General features: G+C 43.5%; 1 protein-coding gene across 1 annotated transcript in view; it reads right to left on the reverse strand.

Moving 5' to 3' along the window:
• Positions 1-1593: 1593 nt before the first annotated feature.
• MAPKAPK3 (mitogen-activated protein kinase-activated protein kinase 3) overlaps positions 1594-1770 on the reverse strand; it is a 43476-nt gene continuing 43299 nt past the window's right edge. Inside the window, exon 11 of the mRNA XM_010140438.1 lies at positions 1594-1770. This exon is cut by the window's right edge and continues 16 nt beyond it. Within this exon, the coding sequence (XP_010138740.1) occupies positions 1702-1770 (69 nt within the window). The 3' untranslated portion in view covers positions 1594-1701.

Genomic DNA, 1770 nt, shown 5'->3' on the forward strand with positions numbered 1-1770 from the left:
AACACTCCTTCTGCCTCTTCCCATCACCTTCAACACAGAGGTACCTCGCAAAGGAAAACAAACTCTGCTACATCTCAACAGAACCAGGGATGACAGGAGGAAGCAATGTTGAAACGTGATTTATTGAAATCAGTTTATAAAACCCTAGGACCAGTTCACAAAGAGGAATGAAGGTCTCATCCGACACTGTGACGAAGGGAACGGGGCTCCCCGGACAAGGTCCAAAGCCTTGAGCTGATCTCTGCTGCAGCTAACAAGATCTATGTGGTGGTGCTCAGATCTGACAATTCAGATCCCCTCTGTTTTCCTTATTGTCTTTCAAGATTCTTCCGAGCCTATTAACACACCAGCCCGCTATGTGCCTACCACAGAGTAGGCTTTGCCCGCATCACTGGAAGCCCATAATTTTCATCCTAAACTCTGGTAATACAAATATTTGCTTCACCTCAACTGAAAAAAAAAAATAGAGTGAAAGGAAATATTTTGATCACAAAGTAAAACAAACAATCAAACCAAGGCAAGGATCCCATAAAACAAGAACGAGAATAGGGAAAAACCCAATGGGTGGATGTACTTATAGGTAACCCTCTTTAGGTGGCAAAAATCCCTGGATCCAGTGACAAAACACTGCAAATAAAGCAGATTCTCCCTGCTCCCTGACCCCAGGAAACAAACCAACGCCGGCACTCCAAAACTGACAAGCACATCCTAGGCACGGTATCTGGAGATAGTTACCAGAAGGGTGCTGGCAGGCTCCAGGGTCCATTCAGAGAACATGCATTTGCCACTTCTTCCTGAATTTCAGAAGTCTCTCTTCTAGAGCAGTCTCTTGTATACAATTGCATGTCCAGTTGCACGCCCTAGAAGTTGTGGATCCAAGAGGAACAGCAATATTCTCTGCAGGATACTCTCAACTAATTAAATCCTTATTAAACCTCTTCCCATAAAGTACCATTTACGTTAAAAACAGTACAAGAGAGGGATTGGACAGTGGCAGAGACACAACATAATGGTTACAGTTTAGAAAACTTACATGTTATGTAAGAATGAAAATCCATGACAAACTCAAATCTTCCATAGGACTACATGAAGACTTTCTGAAAATGGAAGAGTATGGATGCTTTTTCCTGTAACAGGAATAACTGCTTACTGGTCAGGTGACAGTCTGTAACTACAGGAGGTAAGTTTGGAAATATTGACCATTACCAATTCTAACACGAAATGCTGTCCAGACGCATCCAGAATAGAACTGTCCCTGTGCTACTCATTTAAAGAGCAGTGACATTTCTCTCCTTTCTCAGTATTCATGTTTGAACTACTAAAACACTTCTAGCAGAACACTAGCAGCAGAAGTTACTCTTGGAGATGGCTGTTAGAGCCTCAGTGTATTAGTATGCTCAGACTGCCTCCTGTTCCCTCCTCTCACCCAACACAGCTAAAGCCGAAGCAAAACCCCGTAACATTGCTGCTGTTACTGTACCTTCCCTAGCAGTACGCCACAGAATCACGTCATGTACACAGCTTCTAAAAGCAAAGCCCTGATTCGGGTTATAGATATGTAATCTTTACACTGCTCCCTCTTTGCAGGACAGCTTCTTCACAGTCTCATTGCCTTCGTGCTGCAGATTGAGTTGATCATACTGATTTTAAATTGTTCCTTTTAACTTTTACCCTCCACCCACAGGTCCTTGGCTTCTCTTCTCATTGGTTATTGCACCCAGGGGCTGCAGAAGAGGTGCCTGCCTGCTTCTGCTTCTTACGGCGTTTGTT

This window comes from Buceros rhinoceros, unplaced genomic scaffold, assembly GCF_000710305.1.
Source record: "Buceros rhinoceros silvestris isolate BGI_N320 unplaced genomic scaffold, ASM71030v1 scaffold41717, whole genome shotgun sequence".
NCBI lineage: Eukaryota > Metazoa > Chordata > Aves > Bucerotiformes > Bucerotidae > Buceros > Buceros rhinoceros.